The sequence below is a fragment of the Salmo salar genome, chromosome ssa09 (assembly GCF_905237065.1).
Source record: "Salmo salar chromosome ssa09, Ssal_v3.1, whole genome shotgun sequence".
Taxonomy (NCBI): domain Eukaryota; kingdom Metazoa; phylum Chordata; class Actinopteri; order Salmoniformes; family Salmonidae; genus Salmo; species Salmo salar.
In genome coordinates this window covers 67198654-67224852 of record NC_059450.1, presented here as the reverse complement: position 1 = coordinate 67224852, position 26199 = coordinate 67198654, and the positions used below count along the sequence as shown (strand labels likewise).

The 26199-nt window shown below is 47.7% G+C and overlaps 1 protein-coding gene across 1 annotated transcript in view; it reads right to left on the bottom strand.

Moving 5' to 3' along the window:
• Positions 1 to 20416, bottom strand: part of LOC106611683 (P2X purinoceptor 3) — a 71853-nt gene extending 51437 nt beyond the window's left edge. Inside the window, exons 1-4 of the mRNA XM_014212134.2 lie at positions 19980 to 20416; positions 19598 to 19733; positions 15501 to 15572; positions 15219 to 15288 (exon numbers count right to left, since the gene is read on the bottom strand). Of these exons, the coding sequence (XP_014067609.1) occupies positions 15219 to 15288; positions 15501 to 15572; positions 19598 to 19733; positions 19980 to 20110 (409 nt within the window). The 5' untranslated portion in view covers positions 20111 to 20416. The remainder of the gene's footprint in view (positions 1 to 15218; positions 15289 to 15500; positions 15573 to 19597; positions 19734 to 19979) is intronic.
• Positions 20417 to 26199: the final 5783 nt, after the last annotated feature.

Genomic DNA, 26199 nt, shown 5'->3' with positions numbered 1-26199 from the left:
CCAGACCCTGATCACGTCAACATCACAGCAGAACAGTCCACACCAGACCCTGACCACGTCTACATCACAGCAGAACAGTCCCCAGACCCTGACCACGTCTTTACCACAGCATAACAGTCCCCAGACCCTGACCACGTCTACACCACAGCAGAACAGTCCACCCCAGACCCTGACCACACCACAGCAGAACAGTCCACCCCAGACCCTGACCACGTCTACACCACAGCAGAACAGTCCACCCCAGACCCTGACCACGTCTACACCACAGCAGAACAGTCCTCAGACCCTGACCAGGTCTACACCACAGCAGAACAGTCTACCCCAGACCCTGACCAAGTCTACACCACAGCAGGACAGTCCCCAGACCCTGACCACGTCTACATCACAGCAGAACAGTCCACCCCAGACCCTGACCACACCACAGCAGAACAGTCCACCCCAGACCCTGACCACGTCTACACCACAGCAGAACAGTCTACCCCAGACCCTGACCACGTCTACATCTCAGCAGAACAGTCCTCAGACCATGACCACATCTACACCACATCAGAAAAGTCCCCACCAGACCCTGACCACGTCTACACCACAGCAAAACAGTCCTCAGAACCTGACCACGTCTACATCATAGCAGAACAGTCCCCAGACCCTGACCACGTCTACATCACAGCAGAACAGTCCCCAGACCCTGACCACGTCTACATCACAGCAGAACAGTCCACCCCAGACCCTGACCACGTCTAAACCACAGCAGAACAGTACACCCCAGACCCTGACCAAGTCAACACCACAGCAGAACAGTCCACACCAGACCCTGACCACACCACAGCAGAACAGTCTACCCCAGACCCTGACCAAGTCTACACCACAGCAGGACAGTCCCCAGACCCTGACCACGTCTACATCACAGCAGAACAGTCCACCCCAGACCCTGACCACACCACAGCAGAACAGTCCACCCCAGACCCTGACCACGTCTACACCACAGCAGAACAGTCTACCCCAGACCCTGACCACGTCTACATCACAGCAGAACAGTCCACCCCAGACCCTGACCACGTCAACATCACAGCAGAACAGTCCTCAGACCCTGACCACGTCTACATCACAGCAGAACAGTCCTCAGACCCTGACCACGTCTACATCACAGCAGAACAGTCCACACCAGACCCTGACCACGTCTACATCACAGCAGAACAGTCCCCAGACCCTGACCACGTCTACATCACAGCAGAACAGTCCCCAGACCCTGACCACGTCTACACCACAGCAGAACAGTCCCCAGACCCTGACCACGTCTACATCACAGCAGAACAGTCCTCAGACCCTGACCACATCTACACCACAGCAGAACAGTCCACCGCAGACCCTGACCACCTTAACATCACAGCAGAACAGTCCCCAGACCCTGATCACGTCAACATCACAGCAGAACAGTCCACACCAGACCCTGACCACGTCTTTACCACAGCAGAGCAGTCCCCAGACCCCGACCACGTCTAAACCACAGCAGAACAGTCCACCCCAGACCCTGACCACGTCTACACCACAGCAGAACAGTCCTCAGACCCTGACCACGTCTACACCACAGCAGAACAGTCCTCAGACCCTGACCACGTCTACATCACAGCAGAACAGTCCCCAGACCATGACCACGTCTACATCACAGCAGAACAGTCCCCAGACCCTGACCACATCTACATCACAGCAGAACAGTCCTCAGACCCTGACCACGTCTACATCAAAGCAGAACAGTCCACCCCAGACCCTGACCAAATCTACACCACATCAGAAAAGTCCCCACCAGACCCTGACCACGTCTACATCACAGCAGAACAGTCCCCAGACCCTGACTACGTCTACATCACAGCAGAACAGTCCACCCCAGACCCTGACCAAGTCTACATCACAGCAGAACAGTCCACCCCAGACCCTGACCACACCACAGCAGAACAGTCCACCACAGACCCTGACCACGTCTACACCACAACAGAACAGTCTACCCCAGACCCTGACCACGTCTACACCACAGCAGAACAGTCCACCCCAGACCCTGACCACGTCTACATCACAGCAGAACAGTCCTCAGACCCTGACCACGTCTACATCACAGCAGAACAGTCCTCAGACCCTGACCACGTCTACATCACAGCAGAACAGTCCACACCAGACCCTGACCACGTCTACATCACAGCAGAACAGTCCCCAGACCCTGACCACGTCGACATCATTGCAAAACAGTCCACCCCAGACCCTGACCACGTGTACAACACAGCAGAACAGTCCCCAGACCCTGACCACATCTACATCACAGCAGAACAGTCCCCACCAGACCCTGACCACGTCTACATCACAGCAGAACAGTCCCCACCAGACCCCGACCACGTCTACATCACAGCAGAACAGTCCACACCAGACCCCAACCACGTCTACATCACAGCAGAACATCCCCCAGACCCTGACCACGTCTACATCACAGCAGAACAGTCCCCAGACCCTGAATACGTCTACATCACAGCAGAACAGTCCTCAGACCCCGACCACGTCTACATAACAGCAGAACAGTCCACACCAGACCCCGACCACGTCTACAGCACAGCAGAGTGTCCACCCCAGACCCTGACCACGTGTAAAACACAGCAGAACATTCCCCGGACCCTGACCACGTCTACATCACAGTAGAACAGTCCACCCCAGACCCTGACCACGTCTACACCACAACAGAACAGTCCTCAGACCCTGACCACCTCTACACCACAGCAGAACAGTCCCCAGACCCTGACCACGTCTACACATCAGCAGAACAGTCCTCAGACCCTGACCAAGTCTACATCACAGCAGAACAGTCCACCCCAGACCCTGACCACATCTACATCACAGCAGAACAGTCCTCAGACCTTGACCACGTCTACACCACAACAGAACAGTCTTCAGACCCTGAGCACGTCTACATCACAGCAGAACAGTAATCAGACCCTGACCACGTCTACATCACAGCAGAACAGTCCACCCCAGACCCTGACCAAGTGTACATCACAGCAGAACAGTCCACCCCAGACCCTGACCACGTCTACATCACAGCAGAACAGTCCACCCCAGACCCTGACCATGTCTACATCACAGCAGAACAGTCCACACCAGACCCTGACCACGTCTACTTCACAGCAGAACTGTCCCCAGACCCTGACCACATCTACATCAGAACAGTCCACCCCAGACCCTGACCACGTGTACAACACAGCAGAACATTCCCCAGAACCTGACCACGTCTACATCACAGCAGAACAGTCCTCCCCAGACCCTGACCACATCTACACCACATCAGAAAAGTCCCCACCAGACCCTGACCACGTCTACACCACAGCAAAACAGTCCTCAGAACCTGACCACGTCTACATCATAGCAGATCTGTCCCCAGACCCTGACCACGTCTACATCACAGCAGAACAGTCCCCAGACCCTGACCACGTCTACATCACAGCAGAACAGTCCACCCCAGACCCTGACCAAGTCTACACCACAGCAGAACAGTCCTCAGATCCTGACCAGGTCTACACCACAGCAGAACAGTCCACACCAGACCCTGACCAAGTCTACACCACAGCAGGACAGTCCCCAGACCCTGACCACGTCTACATCACAGCAGAACAGTCCACCCCAGACCCTGACCACACCACAGCAGAACAGTCCACCCCAGACCCTGACCACGTCTACACCACAGCAGAACAGTCTACCCCAGACCCTGACCACGTCTACATCACAGCAGAACAGTCCACCCCAGACCCTGACCACGTCAACATCACAGCAGAACAGTCCTCAGACCCTGACCACGTCTACATCACAGCAGAACAGTCCCCAGACCCTTACCACGTCAACACACAGCAGAACAGTCCACCCCAGACCCTGACCACGTCTACACCACAGCAGAACAGTCCCCAGACCCTGACCACGTCTACATCACAGCAGAACAGTCCACCCCAGACCCTGACCACGTCTACACCACAGCAGAACAGTCCCCAGACCCTGACCAAGTCTACACCACAGCAGAACAGTCCACCCCAGACCCTGACCACGTCTACACCACAGCAGAACAGTCCCCAGACCCTGACCATTTCTACACCACAGCAGAACAGTCCACCCCAGACCCTGACCACGTCTACACCACAGCAGAACAGTCCACACCAGACCCTGACCACGTCACCACAGCAGAACAGTCCACCCCAGACCCTGACCACGTCTACACCACAGCAGAACAGTCTCCCCAGACCCTGACCACGTCTACATCACAGCAGAACAGTCCCCCCAGACCCTGACCACGTCAACATCACAGCAGAACAGTCCTCAGACCCTGACCACGTCTACATCACAGCAGAACAGTCCTCAGACCCTGACCACGTCTACATCACAGCAGAACAGTCCACCCCAGACCCTGACCACGTCTACATCACAGCAGAACAGTCCACCCCAGACCCTGACCACGTCTACACCACAGCAGAACAGTCCACCCCAGACCCTGACCACGTCTACACCACAGCAGAACAGTCCCCAGACCCTGACCACGTCTACACCACAGCAGAACAGTCCACCCCAGACCCTGACCACGTCTACACCACAGCAGAACAGTCCACCCCAGACCCTGACCATTCTCTACACCACAGCAGAACAGTCCACCCCAGACCCTGACCACGTCTACACCACAGCAGAACAGTCCACACCAGACCCTGACCACGTCTACATCACAGCAGAACAGTCCTCAGACCCTGACCACGTCTACATCACAGCAGAACAGTCCACCCCAGACCCTGACCACACCACAGCAGAACAGTCCACCACAGACCCTGACCACGTCTACACCACAGCAGAACAGTCTACCCCAGACCCTGACCAAGTCTATACCACAGCAGGACAGTCCTTAGACCCTGACCACGTCTACATCACAGCAGAACAGTCCCTAGACCCTGACCATGTCTACACCACAGCAGAACAGTCGTCAGACCCTGACCACGTCTACATCACAGCAGAACAGTCCCCAGACCCTGACCACGTCTACATCACAGCAGAACCGTCCTCAGACCCTGACCACGTCTACATCACAGCAGAACAGTCCTCAGACCCTGACCACGTCTACATCACAGCAAAACAGTCCACCCCAGACCCTGACCACGTCCACATCACAGCACAACAGTCCACCCCAGACCCTGACCATGTCTACACGACAGCAGAACAGTCCCCAGACCCTGACCATGTCTACATCACAGCAGAACAGTCCACCCCACAACCAAACCACGTCTACATCACAGCAGAACAGTCCACCCCAGACCCTGACCACATCTACACCATAGCAGAACAGTCCACCACAGACCCTGACCACGTCTACACCACAGCAGGACAGTCCCCAGACCCTGACCACATCTACATCACAGCAGAACAGTCCCCAGACCATGACCACGTCTACATCACAGCAGAACAGTCCTCAGAACCTGACCACGTCTACATCACAGCAGAACAGACCCCAGACCCTGACCACGTCTACATCACAGCAGAACAGTCCCCAGACCCTGACCACGTCTACATCACAGCAGAACAGTCCACCCCAGACCCTGACCAAGTCTACACCACAGCAGAACAGTCCTCAGACCCTGACCAGGTCTACACCACAGCAGAACAGTCCACACCAGACCCTGACCACATCTACACCATAGCAGAACAGTCCACACCAGACCCTGACCAAGTCTACACCACAGCAGGACAGTCCCCAGACCCTGACCAAGTCTACACCACAGCAGGACAGTCCCCAGACCCTGACCAAGTCTACACCACAGCAGAACAGTCCACCCCAGACCCTGACCACACCACAGCAGAACAGTCTACCCCAGACCCTGACCACGTCTACATCACAGCAGAACAGTCCACCCCAGACCCTGACCACGTCTACACCACAGCAGAACAGTCCACACCAGACCCTGACCACACCACAGCAGAACAGTCTACCCCAGACACTGACCAAGTCTACACCACAGCAGGACAGTCCCCAGACCCTGACCAAGTCTACATCACAGCACAACAGTCCACCCCAGACCCTGACCACGTGTACACCACAGCAGAACAGTCCACCCCAGACCCTGACCACATCTACACCATAGCAGAACAGTCCACCACAGACCCTGACCACGTCTACACCACAGCAGGACAGTCCCCAGACCCTGACCACGTCTACATCACAGCAGAACAGTCAACCCCAGACCCTGACCACGTCTACATCACAGCAGAACATTCCCCAGACCTGACCTCTTCTACATCACAGCAGAACAGAACATTCCCCAGACCATGACCACGTCTACATCACAGCAGAACAGTCCCCAGACCCTGACCACGTCTACATCACAGCAGAACAGTCCTCAGACCCTGACCACGTCTACATCAAAGCAGAACAGTCCCCACCAGACCCTGACCACGTCTACACCACAGCAAAACAGTCCTCAGAACCTGACCACGTCTACATCACAGCAGAACAGTCCCCAGACCCTGACCTCGTATACATCACAGCAGAACAGTCCACCCCAGACCCTGACCAAGTCTACACCACAGCAGAACAGTCTACCCCAGACCCTGACCAAGTCTACACCACAGCAGGACAGTCCCCAGACCCTGACCACACCACAGCAGAACAGTCCACCCCAGACCCTGACCACGTCTACATCACAGCAGAACAGTCAACCCCAGACCCTGACCACACCACAGCAGAACAGTCCACCCCAGACCCTGACCACGTCTACACCACAGCAGAACAGTCTCCCCAGACCCTGACCACGTCTACATCACAGCAGAACAGTCCTCCCCAGACCCTGACCAAGTCTACACCACAGCAGAACAGTCTACCCCAGACCCTGACCAAGTCTACACCACAGCAGGACAGTCCCCAGACCCTGACCACACCACAGCAGAACAGTCCACCCCAGACCCTGACCACGTGTACTTCACAGCAGAACAGTCCCCAGACCCTGATCACGTCAACATCACAGCAGAACAGTCCACACCAGACCCTGACCACGTGTACATCACAGCAGAACAGTCCCCAGACCCTGACCACGTCTTTACCACAGCATAGCAGTCCCCAGACCCTGACCACGTCTACACCACAGCAGACCAGTCCCCAGACCCTGACCACGTCTTTACCACAGCATAGCAGTCCCCAGACCCTGACCACGTCTACACCACAGCAGAACAGTCCACCCCAGACCCTGACCACGTCTACACCACAGCAGAACAGTCCCCAGACCATGACCACGTCTACATCACAGCAGAACAGTCCTCAGACCCTGACCACGTCTACATCACAGCAGAACAGTCCACCCCAGACCCTGACCACACCACAGCAGAACAGTCCACCCCAGACCCTGACCACGTCTACACCACAGCAGAACAGTCTACCCCAGACCCTGACCACGTCTACATCTCAGCAGAACAGTCCTCAGACCATGACCACATCTACACCACATCAGAAAAGTCCCCACCAGACCCTGACCACGTCTACACCACAGCAAAACAGTCCTCAGAACCTGACCACGTCTACATCATAGCAGAACAGTCCCCAGACCCTGACCACGTCTACATCACAGCAGAACAGTCCCCAGACCCTGACCACGTCTACATCACAGCAGAACAGTCCACCCCAGACCCTGACCACGTCTAAACCACAGCAGAACAGTACACCCCAGACCCTGACCAAGTCTACACCACAGCAGAACAGTCCCCAGACCCTGACCACGTCTACATCACAGCAGAACAGTCCACCCCAGACCCTGACCACACCACAGCAGAACAGTCCACCCCAGACCCTGACCACGTCTACACCACAGCAGAACAGTCTACCCCAGACCCTGACCACGTCTACATCACAGCAGAACAGTCCTCAGACCCTGACCACGTCTACATCACAGCAGAACAGTCCCCAGACCCTGACCACATCTACACCACAGCAGAACAGTCCCCAGACCCTGACCACGTCTACATCACAGCAGAACAGTCCTCAGACCCTGACCACATCTACACCACAGCAGAACAGTCCACCGCAGACCCTGACCACCTTAACATCACAGCAGAACAGTCCCCAGACCCTGATCACGTCAACATCACAGCAGAACAGTCCACACCAGACCCTGACCACGTCTTTACCACAGCAGAGCAGTCCCCAGACCCTGACCACGTCTACACCACAGCAGAACAGTCCACCCCAGACCCTGACCACGTCTACACCACAGCAGAACAGTCCTCAGACCCTGACCACGTCTACACCACAGCAGAACAGTCCTCAGACCCTGACCACGTCTACATCCAAGCAGAAAAGTCCTCAGACCCTGACCACGTCTACACCACAGCAGAACAGTCCTCAGACCCTGACCACGTCTACATCACAGCAGAACAGTCCTCAGACCCTGACCACGTCAACATCCAAGCAGAACAGTCCTCAGACCCTGACCACATCTACATCACAGCAGAACAGTCCCCACCAGACCCTGACCACGTCTACATCACAGCAGGACAGTCCCCAGACCCTGACCACGTCTACATCACAGCAGAACAGTCCCCAGACCCTGACCACGTCTACATCACAGCAGAACAGTCCTCAGAGCCTGACCACATCTACATCACAGCAGAACAGTCCTCAGAGCCTGACCACATCTACATCACAGCAGAACAGTCCTCACACCCTGACCACGTCTACATCACAGCAGAACTGTCCCCAGACCACATCTACATCACAGCAGAACAGTCCCACCTGACCCTTTCCACGTCTACATCACAGCAGAGCAGTCCTCAGACCCTGACCACGTCTAGATCACAGCAGAACAGTCCTCAGACCTTGACCACGTCTACACCACAGCAGGACAGACAAATGAAGAACCCCAAGCCCGGGGGATCTCACGCCCCTTGAGCACCCCCCCGTCAGCCACCCTGATAGCCCTCCTGACAACCCCCCCCCCACACACCCACTGAGGACATACCAATACACAGATTGTACTCAAGCAGGAAATATACTGCTCAAAAAAATAAAGGGAACACCTAAACAACACATCCTAGATCTGAATGAAAGAAATAATCTTATTAAATACTTTTTTCTTTACATAGTTGAATGTGCTGACAACAAAATCACACAAAAATAATCAATCGAAATCCAATTTATCAACCCATGGAGGTCTGGATTTGGAGTCTCACTCAAAATTAAAGTGGAAAACCACACTACAGGCTGATCCAACTTTGATGTAATGTCCTCAAAACAAGTCAAAATGAGGCTCAGTAGTGTGTGTGGCCTCCACGTGCCTGTATGACCTCCCTACAACGCCTGGCATGCTCCTGATGAGGTGGCGGATGGTCTCCTGAAGGATCTCCTCCCAGACCTGGACTAAAGCATCCGCCAACTCCTGGACAGTCTGTGGTGCAACGTGGCGTTGGTGGATGGAGCGAGACATGATGTCCCAGATGTGCTCAATTGGATTCAGGTCTGGGGAATGGGCGGGCCAGTCCATAGTGTCGTGTCTTTGGGGTACCATTAAACTGAAGACATGTTTATCAATTAACTCCCTGTAATTATTATCACACGATCAAACTGATTAATCGTTTAATTGTAATTAACTAGGAGATCGGGGCACCAAGGAAAATATTCAGATTACAAAGTTATAATTTTCCTAATATAACTTTCCTATATTATAACATTATATATTATATTCTATTATAGTATAGGCCGGTTATCTTCTGGTTTAAATGGTGTATTTTACCTCGCGTCCAGTCTCATTCCAAACGTCGTAAATTGTTGTATCTGCACGAACCCAGCCTTTACTAAGAGTCATCCATACATCAATTGTCTTAAAATCATTTATTTACTAAACTAAGTAATTCACAGAAAGTATACAAACAGTAATTATCATCACAAAGAATTGGTAGAGTAATGTGCCCTAGTGGCTAAACAGGCCTGGCTGGTGTCTTGTTAAACAATGGGTCATAAAATGTTCAGCTGAGGAGACACACAGAGTTCATTAGTATTAACAATTGACATGCTAAATCTTTTGCGCATGAACGCTCACTCATTTGGGAACAATTGCAATCAATATATATTTACGCTCAGTGTTGTCGGGATCCTTGTTGAAGAGTCGTTCTGTTGGAGAGTTTTGTCCGCGTTCTCTCTCTCTCTCTCTCTCTCGGTTAGAATGGGTCTTTCAAAGCGACATTCATTAATGTCGTCATAGAATGGATGTTTCGTTGGTCTTCGCGTTCAATGATATAATTTCTAGCTGCAGACTATTAATTAATATCAAAGACTTGTTCTTATTCTGTCGGTATCAATAGTCTAAAAGTTAACCATGTGGTATAGTTCACTTTCAGTAGAGTACTTGGATGGTCAAACCAATTGGCCAACTCGCAATGGAGTGGAGTGGAATGTGATTTTGGGAAGGAGGTCATCTTAATGGGAGATTTTAATATTAATTATGAAGACAAGTCTTGTAGGAAAACCCTCAAACGGATCACTAATACCTTTGACCTTACACAGCTTGTTAAAGGGCCAACCAGGGTGACTTGTTGCTCTAAAACACAGATTGATTTGGTGTTCAGTAATAAACCAGAGAGAGTGACTAAATCATTCAATATGGTTACTGGGCTATCTGATCATAATTTGACACTTATAGCCAGAAAGTTGTCTAAGAGCAGGTTTAAGCTCTCTACTGTTAGAAAGCCGGATCAACTAAGAATACCTAAGAGTGAATTAAACTATTTTGAAAAAGCAATTAATGGAATTAACTGGAATGATCTCTTGTCCTATACAGACGTGGAAGTTGATAGTGAGGTTTTTCTATCCACAATCCAGGCTACAATAAATGGTTTCCTAAAGAAAATCTAATCCAAACCTGGCCAAAAGAGCACTCTTCCTTGGCTAAATGGAGAAATTTGGAAATTGATGAAAGAACGAGATTATGCTCTAAAAACAGCCCTAAAATCCAAATTAGAGCATGACAGACGTAGGTTTACCATGTTGAGAAATAAGGTGATGAAAGAAATCAGACAGGCCAAGGCAAACTTTTTTATTAACATAATTGGTGAGGCAAAGGGAAATTCTAAATTGCTCTGGGAGAATCTTAAAAAGTTAACAGGGAAAGACCATAGTAACACCGCAAAAAGACTAGAAATCATGGTGAATAACAATCTAACACAGGATGCAGTTGAAATAGCAATAGCCTTCAATTCCTACTTTATTGACTCTGTCAAGGTACTGACACAGAACCCCTCCACTGGTTTATTTGGCTCAGTGCTAGTGAATGACGCTCAACCTGTCTTCATCATAAGGGAGGTTTCTGAGTCAAAGGTGAACAAGGTGATTAGCTCACTAAAGAACTCTAAATCCAAAGATGTGTTTGGGCTGGACTCTACCTTTCTTAAAAACTACAAAGAGTCACTCATTGGCCCCATTACTAAGGTCACCAACACATCTATTGGTCTGGGGGTGTTTCCAAGGGTATGGAAGTCAGCCATAATAACGGCCATCTTTAAATCGGGCGACCCTGCTGATGTGAGTAACTACAGGCCCATTAGTATACTACCTGTAGTGTCGAAGGTTGTTGAAAAGTGTGTAGCAGAACAACTGATTTCCCACCTCAACAACAGCCCCTTCACATTACACTCCATGCAGTTTGGCTTCAGAGCGAAACACTCCACAGAAACGGCCAACTGCTTTCTTCTGGAAAATGTGAAGTCCAAGATGGACAAAGGGGGCGTTGTTGGGGCTGTGTTTCTGGACCTAAGGAAGGCTTTCGATACTGTTAACCATGAGATTCTCATCACAAAATTGTCCAAGTTCAACTTTTCCCCCGATGCCTTGAGATGGATGAAATCATACCTTGAAGGCAGAACTCAGTGTGTCAGAGTGAGCAATGAGCTGTCGCCCACTCTTAGCTATGATGTGGGCGTGCCCCAAGGGTCAATACTGGGGCCCCTCCTGTTCAGCTTGTACATTAATGATCTGCCTTCCGTCTGCACTGGGTCTGAAGTTCAAATGTATGCAGATGATACAGTGATATATGTGCATGCAAAGAGCAAACAACAAGCTGCACAAGAACTCACTACTGTAATGGTCCAGGTTACAAAGTGGCTCAGTGACTCGTGTTTGGATCTCAATGTGAAAAAAACAGTTTGCATGTTCTTCACAAAGAGGGCAACAGATGCTACTGAGCCAGATGTCTATGTGTCAGGGGAGAAGCTCCAGGTGGTATCTGATTTTAAGTACCTTGGAATCATACTTGATTCCAACCTCTCTTTAAAAAGCATGTGAAAAAGGTAATTCAAATAACCAAATTCAACCTAGCTAATTTCCGATTTATACGAAATTGTTTGACCACAGAGGTAGCAAAACTGTATTTCAAATCGATGATACTCCCCCACTTAACATACTGCTTGACTAGTTGGACCCAAGCTTGCTATACAACATTAAAACCTATTCAGTCTGTCTACAAACAGGCTCTCAAAGTGCTCGATAGAAAGCCCAATAGCCATCATCACTGTTACATCCTCAGAAAGCATGAGCTCCTGAGTTGGGAAAATCTTGTGCAATACACCGACGCATGTCTTGTATTCAAGATCCTAAATGGCCTGGCTCCCCCTCCACTCAGTATTTTTGTAAAACAGAAAACCCAAACATATGGCAGCAGATCCACAAGGTCTGCCATGAGAGGTGACTGTATAGTTCCCTTAAGGAAAAGCACCTTTAGTAAATCTGCTTTCTCTGTGAGAGCTTCCCATGTCTGGAATATACTGCCATCAGACACACATAACTGCACCACATATCACACTTTCACAAAATACATGAAGACATGGCTAAAGGTCAATCAGACTTGTGAACATAATCCCTAGCTGTGTATTGCCGCTTTCCATGTTGTCTGTTGTCTGTAGCTTGTGAGGTGTGGAAACACTTTGTTGTTTTTATGGATTTTGTCTTGTTGCTTTTTGTTCTATGTTACTCTGTCTGTATGCTACATCTTGCTTGTCCTATGTTGCTCTGTCTGTATGCTATGTCTTGCTTGTCCTATGTTACTCTGTGTGTGCTCACTGTTCAATGATTGTCTATATTGTAATTGTTTTTAATAACCTGCCCAGGGACTGCGGTTGAAAATTAGCCGGCTGGCTAAAACCGGCACTTTTACTGAAACGTTGATTAATGTGCACTGTCCCTGTAAAAATAAAATAAACTCAAACTCAAGCTTTGTTGATTTCAAAAAAGCCTTTGACTCAATTTGGCATGAGGGCCTGCAGTACAAACTGATGGAAAGGGGGGTTGGGGGAAAAACATACAACATTATAAAATCCATGTACACAAACAACAAGTGTGCAGTTAAAATAGGCACACATTTATTCCCACAGGGCCATGGGTTGAGACAGGGATGCGGCTTAAGCCCCACCCTCTTCAACATATATATCAACGAATTGACGAGGGCACTAGAATAGTCTGCAGCACCCGGCCTCACCTTACTAGAATCTGAAGTCAAATGTCTACTGTTTGCTGATGATCTGGTGCTTCTGTAACCAACCAAGGAGGGCCTACAGCAGCAGCTAGATCTTCTGCACAGATTCTGTCAGACCTGGACCCTGACAGTAAATCTCAGTAAGACCAAAATAATGTTGTTCCAAAAAAGGTCCAGTCGCCAGGACCACAAATACAAATTCCATCTAGACACCGTTGCCCTTGAGCACACAAAAAAACGATACATACCTTGGCCTAAACATCAGCGCCACAGGTAACTTCCACAAAGCTGTGAACGATCTGAGAGACAAGGCAAGAAGGGCATTCTATGCCATCAAAAGGAACATAATATTTGATATACCAATTAGGATTTGGCAAAAAATACTTGAATCAGTTATAGAACCCATTGCCCTTTATGGTTGTGAGGTCTGGGGTCCGCTCACCAACCAAGAATTCACAAAATGGGCCAAACACCAAATTGAGACTCTGCATGCAGAATTCTGCAAAAATATCCTCCGTGTACAACGTAAAACACCAAATAATGCATGCAGAGCAGAATTAGGCCGATACCCGCTAATTATCAAAATCCAGAAAAAATACGTTAAATTCTACAACCACCTAAAAGGAAGTGATTCCCAAACCTTCCATAACAAAGCCATCACCTACAGAGAGATTAACCTGGAGAAGAGGTCCCTAAGCAAGCTGGTCCTGGGGCTCTGTTCACGAACACAAACAGATCCCACAGAGCCCCGGGACAGCAACACAATTAGACCCAACCAAATCATGAAAAAACAAAAAGATAATTACTTGACACATTGGAAAGAATTAACAAAAAACAGAGCAAACTAGAATGCTATTTGACCCTGAACAGAGAGTACACAGTGTCAGAATACCTGACCACTGTGACTGACCGAAACTTAAGGAAAGCTTTGACTATGTACAGACTCAGTGAGCATAGCGTTGCTATTGAGAAAGACCGCCGTAGGCAGACCTGGCTCTCAAGAGAAGACAGGCTATGTGCACACTGCCCACAAAATTAGGTGGAAACTGAGGTGTACTTCCTAACCTCCTGCCAAATGTATGACCATATTAGAGACACATATTTCCCTCAGATTACACAGATCCACAAAGAATTCGAAAACAAACCCAATTTTGATAAACTCCTATATCTATTGGGTGAAATACCACAGTGTGCCAACACAGCAGCAAGATTTGTGACCTGTTGCCACAAGAAAAGGGCAACCAGTGAAGAACAAACACCATTGTAAATACAACCCATATTTATGTTTATTTATTTTCCCTTTTGTACTTTAACCATTTGCACATCGTTACAACACTGTATATATACATAATACAACATTTGTAATGTCTTTATTAATGTTTACACTCACTGTCCATTTTTGTTTATTTCACTTTTGTATATTATCTACTTCACTTGCTTTGGCAATGCTAACATATGTTTCCCATGCCAATAAAGCCCCTTGAATTGAATTGAATTGAATTGAGGGAGAGAGAGAGAGAGAGAGAGAGAGGGAGAGAGAGAGAGAGAGAGCGAGAGAGAGAGAGCGTGAGAGAGCGAGAGAGAGAGAGAGAGCGTGAGAGAGCGAGAGAGAGAGCGAGAGAGAGAGAGCGAGAGAGAGAGAGAGGAGGAAGGAGCAATGGAGTCCCAGCAAGGGAATGGTAGAGAAAGCAAGAAGAGGAAAGAGTTGAAACTCACCGTTTCCAAGGAAGCTCCCTAAATGCTTGTCACAGTCTTCATCTGTTTCACACTCATACTTCACTTCACTCTGAACACACAAAGAACAGATACACAGGCATTAATAGCATTGCCCTTCAACCAGAAGCTCTGTCACCACCCAATATTAAATGCCTCAGCTTTTGTTAGTTGTAAAGGCTGGAGCTTTGCAGAGTAGAGTACATTGTATTGTTAAAAACATGGTATAGCGTGCTGGAGCAGGTAGGTACATGGTACATGTATACTGGACTGAAATGGACTCACCTCAGGGCATAAGCCTTGGAACTGTTGCTCCGTGACGATGAGCTTGGTGATGATGCAGAACACTGCAGCACCCTGTCAGAACATATACAAGCCAGCACTTTAGCCTAAACATCATCAAGTCAACCTATCAGGCTGAAATCATCTAAAGTCTCAACCAACGCCTTCATCTTTTGTTGTTCTTGCTATCATTAGCAACTGTTTTTTTTTTTTTTTTGCCATGCTATTTAACCAGTTTCTTGGGCTAATGCTAACTAATGTACTATAATGAACCACTCAGACACTTATTCCACCCAACCAAAGGACTTAATTTAGTTCCCCATCACCTCACACCAAGCACTTCCCTTTAAGTGTTTAACATTACAACAGTGAAATGCTCAATGACATTATATCAAGTATCTATAGACTGTTCTTGTACCGCACCTCGGCTGACTGGGCGGGTTTTGTGTGTGTGTACATATTGCAATCATTTTAATAACGTTTAATCAACGTTTGGTACACTGAGTATTCAAAACATGAAGAACACCTGCTCCTTCCATGACAAATCAAATCAAATTGAATTTGTCTCCTGCGCCGAATACAACAGGTGTAGACCTGACAGTGAAATGCTTACTTACAAGCCCTTAATTTTAACAAACATTGCTCTAAGAAGTAAAAAAATTCTAATAAAGTGTTAAGTAAAAAATAAAAAATAAAAGTAACAAATAATTAAACAGCAGTAGTAAAATAACAACAGCGAGGCTATATACAGGAGGTACTGGTACAGAGTCAATGTGCGGGGGCACCAGTTAGTCGAGGTAATTGAGGTAATATGTACATGTAGGTTGAGTTAAAGTGACTATGCATAGATAATAAACAGAGAGTAGCAGCAGCGTAAAAGAGGGGTCTGGGTAGCCCTTTGATTAACTGTTCAGGAGTCTTATGGCTTTGGGGTAGAAGCTGTTAAGAAGCCTTTTGGACCTAGACTTGGCGGTCCGGTACCGCTTGCCGTGCGGTAGCAGAGAGAACAGTCTATGACTTGGGTTGCTGGAGACACAGACTGACCAGGTGAATCCAGGTGGAAGCTACGATCCCTTATTGATGTCACTTGTTAAATACACTCCAATCAGTATAGATGAAGGGGAGGAGACAGGTTAAAGAAGGATTTTTAAGCCTTGAGACAATTGAGACATGGATTGTGTATGTGTGTCATTCAGAGGGTGAATGGGAAAGACAAAAATGTAAGTGCCCTTTCACGGGATATGGTAGTAGGTGCCAGGCACACCGGTTTGAGCATGTCAAGAACTGCAACGCTGCTGGGTTTTTCACCCTTAACAGTTTCCTGTGTGTTTCAAGACTGGTTCGCCACCTGAAGGACATCCATCCAGTCAACCTGACACAACTGTGGGAAGCATTGGAGTCAACATGGGCCAGCATCCCTGTGGAACGCTTTCGACACCTTGTGGAGTCCATGCCCCCCTACGAATTGAGGCTGTTCTGAGGGCAACGTCTTCAAGAGAGCGAGAGTTGCACCCCTTCTCAAAAAACCTACACTCGATCCCTCCAATGTCAACAACTACAGACCAGTATCCCTTCTTTCTTTCCTCTCCAAAACTCTTGAGCGTGCCGTCCTTGGCCAGCTCTCTTGCTATCTCTCTCAGAATGACCTTCTTGATCCAAATCAGTCAGGTTTCAAGACTGGCCATTCAACTGAGACCGCTCTTCTCTGTGTCACGGAGACTCTCCGCACTGCTAAAGCTAACTCTTTCTCCTCTGCTCTCATCCTTCTAGACCTATCTGCTGCCTTTGATACTGTGAACCATCAGATCCTCCTCTCCACCCTCTCCGAGTTGGGCATCTCCGGCGCGGCTCACTCTTGGATTGCGTCCTACCTGACAGGTCGCTCCTACCAGGTGGCATGGCGAGAATCTGTCTCCGCACCACGTGCTCTCACCACTGGTGTCCCCCAGGGCTCAGTTCTAGGCCCTCTCCTATTCTCACTATACACCAAGTCACTTGGCTCTGTCATATCCTCACATGGTCTCTCCTATCATTGCTACGCAGACGACACACAATTAATATTCTCCTTTCCCCCTTCTGATAACCAGGTGGCGAATCGCATCTCTGCATGTCTGGCAGACATATCAGTGTGGATGACGGATCACCACCTCAAGCTGAACCTCGGCAAGACGGAGCTGCTCTTCCTCCCGGGGAAGGACTGCCCGTTCCATGATCTCGCCATCACGGTTGACAACTCCATTGTGTCCTCCTCCCAGAGTGCTAAGAGCCTTGGCGTGACCCTGGACAACGCCCTGTCGTTCTCCGCTAACATCAAGGCGTTGACCCGATCCTGTAGGTTCATGCTCTACAACATTTGCAGAGTACGACCCTGCCTCACACAGGAAGCGGTGCAGGTCCTAATCCAGGCACTTGTCATCTCCCGTCTGGATTACTGCAACTCGCTGTTGGCGGGGCTCCCTGCCTGTGCCATCAAACCCCTACAACTCATCCAGAACGCCGCAGCCCGTCTGGTGTTCAACCTTCCCAAGTTCTCTCACGTCACCCCGCTCCTCCGCACACTCCACTGGCTTCCAGTTGAGAGTCTGGGTTGGCGCCCTGTCTGGGTTGGCGCCCCCCCTTGGGTTGTGCCATGGCGGAGATCGTTGTGGGCTATACTCGGCCTTGTCATAGGACGGTAAGTTGGTGGTTGGAGACATCCCTCTAGTGGTGTGGGGGCTGTGCTTTGGCAAAGTGGGTGGGGTTATATCCTGCCTGTTTGGCCCTGTCCGGGGGTATCATCGGATGGGGCCACAGTGTCTTCTGATCCCTCCTGTCTCAGCCTCCAGTATTTATGCTGCAGTAGTTTATGTGTCGGGGGGCTAGGGTCAGTCTGTTACATCTGGAGTATTTCTCTTGTGTTATCCGGTGTCCTGTGTGAATTTAAATATGCTCTCTCTAATTCTCTCTTTCTCTCTTTCTGTCTTTCTCTCGGAGGACCTGAGCCCTAGGACCATGCCTCAGGACTACCTGGTATGATGACTCCTTGCTGTCCCCAGTCCACCTGGCCGTGCTGCTGCTCCAGTTTCAACTGTTCTGCCTGCGGCTATGGAACCCTGACCTGTTCACCGGACGTGCTTGTTGCACCCTCGACAACTACTATGATTATTATTATTTGACCATGCTGGTCATTTATGAACATTTTAACATTTTAACATCTTGACCATGTTCTGTTATAATATCCACCCTGCACAGCCAGAAGAGGACTGGCCACCCCTCATAGCCTGGTTCCTCTCTAGGTTTCTTCCTAGGTTTTTGGCCTTTCTAGGGAGTTTTTCCTAGGGAGTTTTTCCTAGCCACCGTGCTTCTTTCACATGCTTTGCTTGCTGTTTGGGGTTTTAGGCTGGGTTTCTGTACAGCACTTTGAGATATCAGCTGATGTACGAAGGGCTATATAAAAATACATTTGATTTGATTTGATTTGAAGCTCGCAGCTGCTACAAGACCATGGTGCTTGCCTATGGAGCTGTGAGGGGAACGGCACCTCCGTACCTTCAGGCTCTGATCAGTCCCTACACCCAAAGAAGGGCACTGCGTTCATCCACCTCTGGCCTGCTCGCCTCCCTACCTCTGCGGAAGCACAGTTCCCGCTCAGCCCAGTCAAAACTGTTCGCTGCTCTGGCACCCCAATGGTGGAACAAGCTCCCTCACGACGCCAGGACAGCGGAGTCAATCACCACCTTCCGGAGACACCTGAAACCCCACCTCTTTAAGGAATACCTGGGATAGGATTAAGTAATTCTTCTAACCTCCCCCCAAAAAATATATAGATGTACTATTGTAAAGTGGTTGTTCCACTGGATATCATAAGGTGAATGCACCAATTTGTAAGTCGCTCTGGATAAGAGTGTCTGCTAAATGACGTAAATGTAATGTAAATGTAAAGTACTCAATATTAGGAAGGTGGTCCTAGTGTTTGGTATACTCAGTGTATATTACACAGTGTACAGTTATAATATGCAAGTTGTGTACAGTAACTGTTAGCACTGCAGTATAACTTCTGTGTTGTTTTAGATTAGGGTCGAGCGTAAGATGGCACGGTTAGGCGTCTGGGTGTCACAGACCTGCGTAGGGGCGACATAGTCCGCCACGTCCATCACACGGTTGTTATGGTAACCGAAGCCCTTCACCTTAGTCATGACAGAAGACTCGATGCCAGAGTCTTTCACCTGGTATGCCTTTTCGTGTAAAAAGACCCAACTAAATGACAAAAACAGGAAAGAAAGATAGGTGGAGGCAAAGGTTATGGAGAATGACAGGGAGAGGGATGGGTAATGAAGGACGATTAGTAACAACAGTTCTAGAATGTTCAGGAGCAAGACATTGGGAGAGGAAAGAATTAAGGGGGAAAGAAAGATGAAAAAGAGAGTTCAACATTATCATACACACACACGCACATACATACACACACACACACACACACACACATACACAAGTTGTACCGACCAAACGAAGTAGATGATGATGAGCAGTTGTACGACACGGTTGATGATTCCAACAGACCAGCTCTTCACCACCACAGACTTGGTTGTCTCGTAGGTGAAGAAGTCCGTAATAAAGCCCCATAGCATAGACATCCTAAGAGATGGGTTGTGTGTCCGTGCGTGTGTCTACGTGCGAAACAGCTACACCTGTATTTTGCGTCAGAGTTTCTCCAGGTGTGTGAGTGAGAGCCCAACAAGTGTGCAAATACTCCTTCAGTTGCCACACAATGCTGCTGAGAAGACGTCTCACAAAAATGTCCTCTGTGTGTCGTCTATCTTTCTGCTTTTCACCCTCTTAGTCCCTCTTTCTGTAACACCCTGTCCCTCTCTCTCTCTTTTCACCAACTCTCTCTCTCTGGTTCATTGGGTAATTATGTTGGACCTCCCCTTTTCTCCTACAAAAGAAAAAAAAAGAAAAAAACTGAAATAAAAACCTCTTTATCTCTCTGTTCCTCCATCACGTCCTCTCTCTCTCCTCACCACAAATCCCTATCTCCCGGCCGCCCCTTGAGTCCCTCCCTTTCCCATCAAAACAGTTCTCTCCTCTTACTTCTGACACAAGTGTCTCGCTACATGTGACACAAAGCGCTTACCTCAAATCGCCTTCGACCTACACATTCTCAAAAGCCTTCACACGTTCAACTCCAACAGAACCCCACTACATGTGAACAGTACTCCGCAGAGCGGTAAACACACAGTAAGATGCATTTCAGAGATCAATACAAACTTGGTCCCTCGTATCATTAATGGTGTAATGATAATGGCTATTATAGTCCCGCTTAGTGGCATACATTCAAAGCGTGGTAATGTAATCATTTCAACAGTTGTGTGTTTGCGGCGTGTGTGTGTGTGTGTGTGTGTGTGTGTGTGTGTGTGTGTGTGTGTGTGTGTGTGTGTGTGTGTGTTGTGTACATGCGTATAATATCTACAGACCGAGCTGGAAGATGTCATGTCTTCATTTCTTAAGTGGTTCCATTACGTCTGTCGCCAATTACAGTAGTACAATGCAAGTAACAAACACGATTAATACATTAACAATACGATTATGTGAGCTCTGAGTGCACATGCCAAGGCAATGTTATCACGTTTCAGGAAATGGCATGGTTCTGTGAAATCTATGTACAGTACATCCCAGACATACATGATAAAGCAGAGACTTAGTAAGGGGTGTGCTCATGATATGAGAAAGACAGAGAGAGAGAGACAGAGAGAGCAACAGCAAGAGAGAGAGAGAGAGAGAGACAGAAAGAGAGAGAGACAGGGAGAGAGAGAGAGAAAGAGAGAGACAGAAAGAGAGCGAGAGAGAGAGACAGAGAAAGAGAGAGAGAGAGAGACAGAAATAGACAGCGACGACATAGATATGAGAAACACAGAGAGAGAGACAGAGAGAGCAACAGCGAGACAGAAAGAGACAGAAAGAGAGAGAGACAGAGAGAGAGACGGAGAGAGAGAGAGAGACAGAGAGAGAGAGACAGAGAGAGAGACGGAGAGAGAGAGAGAGAGAGACAGAAATAGAGAGCGACGACATAGGATTGACTGAGGTCTCTCTCATTAATGACATTTTTTTGAAAGGGAAAACCACAAGTGATCATCAAACAGGAAATGACTCAGCGTAGACAGATAAACATGCACGTACACGCGCGGACACAAAAGTATGTCTTCACATTAGTGAAATTATAGATATATACGCACATAAAAGTTTGAATTATAGTGACCTGAGGGAAGGAGGAGTAGTAGTCATTTTCGGGATCTCTGATGAACATGGTAATTTGGAGAGGAGACGCTGTCTTACCTACCCAGGGGAATCCCTCTGGGTCGGAAGCACACACTATCATCCGGGTACCCCTCGCTTTTAAAAACCACCCCCCTCACCTTACCCACCCCACCCAGCCCCTTTTAATAACCACCCTTCCTATTCTGACCCCACTCTACAACCACTGTCTCTACCCTGCCCTGCCATCAACTAACATTAGAGTTCACTCTGAAACAAACTACCCCTGCTTGGTTAAACTGGATCAATGCATATGTAAGTAGCAGGAAAAGCACTAAAGGTTCCTCTCTTTGTTTGAACAACTTTCTGCATCCAGGATGAGATTCCGATAAGTGTGTTCACCTTCTGACCCCACACTCATGCTTAGTCAGTCGTCTGAACGGTCTGGCTCTCTCTTCTCTAATTCTGAAGGCGAAGACTATTACCTCCCACTATGATGACCACATAATAATGTTATAGTAACGTTGAATAAATTATACATCTGGAAATGTTCATCTATGTGCCACATCAACCGAACGACATCGTAGACCTTCCTGTAATATCTATTATCTCTCTCAGTACAGCCACTAATGCCACACTTTCTATAACAAACTCAATTAAGAGAAGCAATCTTTCGATCTGTGTTAAAACGTATCAATAGCAGAACAGCAAGGATCAAATTACAGAACTTCTGATAATTTTTTGGGGGGGGCTAAGTCCCTGACTTACGTATCTTGGACCACCTTTTACAAAACTTGAAATACAAATGTCATCAGTGAATACAAAACTCACTGTTAAGTATTCTGTTCACAGAATAAAACACATTGTATCAGGGGCGCAACTTTGGTTTTAGAAGTGGGGGGGACATAATATATATTTATACTGTATATACACACTACCGGTCAAACATTTTAGAACACCTACTCATTCAAGGGTTTTTGTTTATTTTTACTATTTTCTACATTGTAGAATAATAGTGAAGACATCAAAACTATGAAATAACACATATGGAATCATGTAGTAACCAAAAAAGTGTCAAAATATATTTTATATTTCAGATTCTTCAAATAGCCACCCTTTGCCTTGATGACAGCTTTGCACACTCTTGGCATTCTCTCAACCAGCTTCACCTGGAATGCTTTCCAAACAGTCTTGAAGGAGTTCCCATATATGCTGAGCACTTGTTGGCTGCTTTTCCTTCACTCTGCGTTCCGACTCATCCCAAACCATCTCAATTTGGTTGAGGTTGGGGGATTGTGGAGGCCAGGTCATCTGATGTAGCACTCCATCACTCTCCTTCTTGGTAAAATAGCCCTTACACAGCCTGAAGGTGTGTTGGGTCATTGTCCTGCTGAAAAACAAATGATAGTCCCACTAAGCCCAAACTTGATGGGATGGCGTATCGCTGCAGAATGCTGTGGTAGCCATGCTGGTTAAATGTGCCTTGAATTCTAAATAAATCACTGACAGTGTCACCAGCAAAGCACCCCCACACTATAACACCTCCTCCTCCATGCTTTGTGGTGGGAAATACACATGCAGAGATCATCCGTTCACCCACACCTCATCTCACAAAGACATGGCGGTTGGAACCAAAAATCTCCAATTTGGACTCCAGACCAAAGGACAAATTTCTACCGGTCTAATGTCCATTGCTCGTATTTCTTGGCCCAAGCAAGTCTCTTCTTCTTATTGGTGTCCTTTAGTCGTGGCTTCTTTGCAGTAATTCGACCATGAAGGCCTGATTCACGCAGTGGGATGCAATTTCTGAGGCTGGTAACTCTAATGAACACCCTCTGCAGCAGAGGAAACTCTGGGTTTTCCATTCCTGTGGCAGTCCTCATGAGAGCCAGTTTCATCATAGCGCTTGATGGTTTTTGAGACTGCACTTGAAGAAACTTTAAAAGTTCTTGAAATGTTCTGTATTGACTGACCTTCATGTTTTAAAGTAATGATAGACTGTCATTTCTCTTTGCTTATATGAGCTGTTCCGGCCCTAATATGGACTTGGTCTTTTACCAAATAGTGCTCTATTCTGTATAACACCCCTACCTTGTCACAACACAACTGATTGGCTCAAACGCATTAAGAAGGAAAGAAATTCAACAAATGAACTTTTATGAAGGCACACCTGTCAATTGAAATGCATTCCAGGTGGCTACCTCATGAAGCTGGTTGAGAGAATGCCAAGAGTGTGCAAAGCTGTCATCAAGGCAAAGGGTGGCTACTTTGAGGAATCTCAAATATAAACATATTTATATTTTCTTAACACTTGTTTGGTTACTACATGTTTTCATATGTGTTATTTCATAGTTTTGATGTCTTCGCTATTATTCTACAATGTAGAAAATAGTAAAAATAAAGAAAAACCCTTGAATGAGTAGGTATTCTAAAACTTTTGACTGGTAGTGTATATATTTTTTTATCCAGTGGGATAAACACTCCAAACAGCCTACCCGACAGCTCAGAGGCGTCCGCATGGTCCTACAGCACACCGTTACCATGTTTTGTATCACACTCCAATGATAAAACTGGGGGGGGGACAAAAACGCCATTTCAGAATGTGGGGGGGGGGGCATGTCAGCCCCGTCCCCAGTGAAAGTTGTGCCCCTGCATTGTATTCATCAGAAGATAAATGTGTGCAATTGTGTTCACTGTTTCCAGCAATCAGTAAATACTACTGCAGGAAATTCTAAATCCCTGCGTCAGTGTCGTACCATGTACGATATATCATTTCTACAATATTGTGGACATGCAGATGCAGAAAATGGGTTACTTCTACATAACTTTGCGTTACTCCTAAGTCATCATCTTCGACATTGTGACCTTCCACTATAGAGCGTTGCTTCGATGTGGATTTTATTACGCTGCTGCTACGCGCTGTTTATTATCTATGCATAGTCACTTTACCCTTACCTACATGTACATATTACCTCAAATTACCTCGACTAACCTGTACCCACACACATTGACTCGATACCGGTACCCCCTGTATACATGTTATTGTTATTTTATTGTGTTACTTTTTTTACTTTAGTTTATTTAGTAAATATTTTCTTAACTCGTTTTTTTTTTTAAATTGCATTGTTAGTTAAGGGCTTGTAAGTAAACACTTCACGGTAATGTCTACACCTGTTGTATTCGGCGCGTAAAATGTGATTTGATTTGATTGAGGCCTATAAATTCATATCAGTTGTGTTCCTCCATTGTGTAGACCTTTCCTTATTTCTATTGTGGATTGTGTTTCTGTGCAATGGAAAGTCTACAAAACTATGAGCAAACCAGCCTTTCTATTGAATACATGGAATTGGATTGTGAAGGAATTAAATCCTGCACATGTGCTTATTTTTTATTTTTTTACCAGGAATAATACACTACCTGACCAAAAGTATGTGGACACCTGCACGTCAAACATCTCATTCCAAAATCATGGACATTAACATGGAGTTGGTCCCCCGAAGACATGGATGTCGATTAAGGCAGCCCTCCGCACCTCTCTGATTCAGAGGGGTTGGGTTAAATGCGGAAGACACATTTCAGTTGAATGCATTCAGTTGTATAACTGACTAGGTATCCCCCTTTCCCTTTCCTTTGCTTCTTTAACAGCCTCCACTCTTCTGGGAAGGCTTTCCACTAGATGTTGGACATTGCTTCCATTCAGCCACAAGAGCATTAGTGAGATTGGGCACTAATGTTGGGCGATAAGGCCTGGCTCACAGTCAGTGTTCCAATTCATCCCAAAGGTGTTTGATGGGGTTGAGGTCAGGGCTCTGTGCAGGCCAGTCAAGTTCTTCTTCACCGATCTCGACAAACCATTTCTGTATGGACCTCACTTTTTGCATGGGGGCATTGTCGTGCTGAAACAGGAAAGGGCCTTCCCCAAACTGTTGCCTCAAAGTTGGAAGCACAGAATCGTCTAGATTGTCATTGTGTGCTGTAGCGTTAAGATTTCCCTTCACGGGAACTAAGGGGCCTAGCCCGAACCATGAAAAACAGCCCCAGACCATTATTCCTCCTCCACGAAACTTTACAGTTACCACTATGCATTGGTCAGGTGGCGTTCACCTGGCATCCGTGAAACCCAGATTTGCCCGTCAGACTGCCAGATGATGAAGCTTGATTCATCACTCCAGATAAAGTGTTTCCACTGCCCCGGAGTCCAATGGCGGCGAGCTTTACACCACTCCAACCGATGCTTGGCATTGCGCATGGTGATCTTAGGCTTTCTTGTGGCTGCTCGGCCATGGAAACCCATTTCATGAAGCTGACGTTGCTTCCAGAGGCAGTTTGGAACTCGGTAGTGAGTGTTGCAACTGAGGACAGACGAGGACAGACCACTTTGAGGCTGAGCCGTTGTTGCTCTTAGACGTTTCCACTTCACAATAACAGGGCAGAAATTTGACTAACTGACTTAGCATCCTATGACAGTGCC